General features: G+C 48.8%; 1 protein-coding gene across 1 annotated transcript in view; it reads left to right on the top strand.

Moving 5' to 3' along the window:
- Positions 1-1,895, top strand: part of MFHAS1 (malignant fibrous histiocytoma amplified sequence 1) — a 129,640-nt gene that overhangs the window by 108,123 nt on the left and 19,622 nt on the right. Inside the window, exon 4 of the mRNA XM_011970769.1 lies at positions 1,741-1,867. Coding sequence (XP_011826159.1) covers positions 1,741-1,867 — 127 coding nt within the window. The remainder of the gene's footprint in view (positions 1-1,740; positions 1,868-1,895) is intronic.

Raw genomic sequence — 1,895 nt, 5'->3', positions numbered from 1 at the left:
GCTTAATTTTTAAATTAAACTTTATCATAGGTATCTACTTATAGGCAAATACATAGCCTTTATAGTGTTTGGTACTGTCCTCAGTTTCAGGCATCTGCTGGGGGCTTGGAACGCATCTCCCAGGGATGAGGGGACTGCTGTTCTTTGGAGTCTCTAGAATTTCTTTTTTTCTTTTTCTTTTCTTTTCTTTCTTTTTTTGAGACAGATTCTCACTCTGTCACCCAGGCTGAAATGCAGTGGCACAATCTCGGCTCACTGCAACCTCCGCCTCCCAGGTTGAAGCGATTCACCTGCCTCAGCCTCCTGAGTAGCTGGGACTACAGGCACCTGCCACCAACGCCTGGCTAATTTTTGTATTTTTAGTAGAGATGGGGTTTCACCATATTGGCCAGGCTGGTCTCGAATTCCTGACCTTGTGATCCACCTGCCTCGGCCTCCCAAAGTTCTGGGATTACAGGCATGAGCCATTGCGCCCAGCCTGGAGTCTCTAGAATTTCAAGTCAGCAGTAGAAGTGGTTGGTGCATAGAGTTGAAGTTTTAATTGCAGTAGTGTCTTTCCCCAGTTGGCGTACATTTCACATCCTTGATTTGGTTAAATGACTTTCTAGAAGCCAGACATGCTGGCTCACACTTGTCATCCCAGCACTTTGAGAGGCTGAGGTGGGAGGATTGCTTGAGGCTAGAAGTTTCAGACCAGCCTGGGAAACATATCGAGACTCCCGTCTCTACAAAAATAAAGGAAAAGGTTAACATTTGGCCAGATGTAGTGCTGCATACTTGTGGTCCCAGCTACTCAGGAGTCTGAGGTGGGAGGATCACTGAGCCTGGGAGATTGAGGCTGCAGCGAGCTATGATTAGTCCACTGCACTTCAGCCTGGGTGACAAAGCAAGACCCTGTCTCAAAAACAACAACAAAAAATTTAGTTCCTGTGTTTAAGTAGGGCAGTTTGAACAATAACATGTCCCATCTTCAGCCAGGAGCTGTTTCTTGAGTACTCTCTGAGAAAGGGCACGGTGCCCTGGGTATGTGGATGAGAGAATGGAAGTCATCACTGCTTTTAGAGATTTAGTGATCTAGTTGAAGAGAGATTACATCCAGGGCATGCAGAGTAATAGCCTTCCTTTAGGTACTGTGGTGATCCATTAGGTTAATTATGTGTCTAGATAGTGTTGTGTTGGTGCATCCACTTCACACATACCTATCAGGGCAGTCCCCTTGCCCGGGGGAGGCTGGGCTCATCTTAGGCTGTTTGCCTTTTTAACACCTTTGGTCTGCTGTGTTTCCAGATCATTTATACAGGGCTTTGTTGAATGGTCGCTGTGGTCTGCTTGAGTCCCATCTGCCCCAAATCCTAATTATGAACACCTCCTTGGCAGCCCTTGCTTCAGTGGGCTCTGGGGACTCTGGCTCAGCCGGTGACATCTAGATAAAGATCCCTGGAGTCAGTCTGTTAGAAGGAAGGTGAGCAGAGCAGTGACAGATGCTGTCTTTGTCTAGTGTGGGCCCTCCTGCCATGACCACGAGAATTTTCTCCACGGTGACGCAAAGGAGAATGTAGGTGTTGGAGCCGGCGCCCAGGCAATTCTGCTGTTCTTGGTTGCACATTTGTTCTCAGACCCTTCGCTGCTTCACCTCTGCCCTTCTCCCCCTGCTCCCATCCCCAAGCAGTGCTTTCTTTGTAAAGTGAGCCCATTTTTAGGGCACATCTCCGTAACACATTTTTCTCTCTCCTCCTGCAGGGGAGTTGCTGAGTCAGCCCAGACCAGAAGGAGTGGCAGAGATCATTTGCCCCAAGAACGGCAGCGAGCGAGTGAATGTTGCCTTGGTTTACCCACCCACGCCGACTGTGATCAGCCCCTGTTCCAAGTGAGTTCCCAAAGTCCCTCTGGCCCCC

This window comes from Mandrillus leucophaeus, unplaced genomic scaffold (genome assembly GCF_000951045.1).
Source record: "Mandrillus leucophaeus isolate KB7577 unplaced genomic scaffold, Mleu.le_1.0 Scaffold97, whole genome shotgun sequence".
NCBI classification, from domain to species: Eukaryota; Metazoa; Chordata; class Mammalia; order Primates; family Cercopithecidae; genus Mandrillus; species Mandrillus leucophaeus.
The sequence above is the reverse complement of the archived record's forward strand: the minus strand, read 5'-3'. Positions and strand labels throughout refer to the sequence as shown.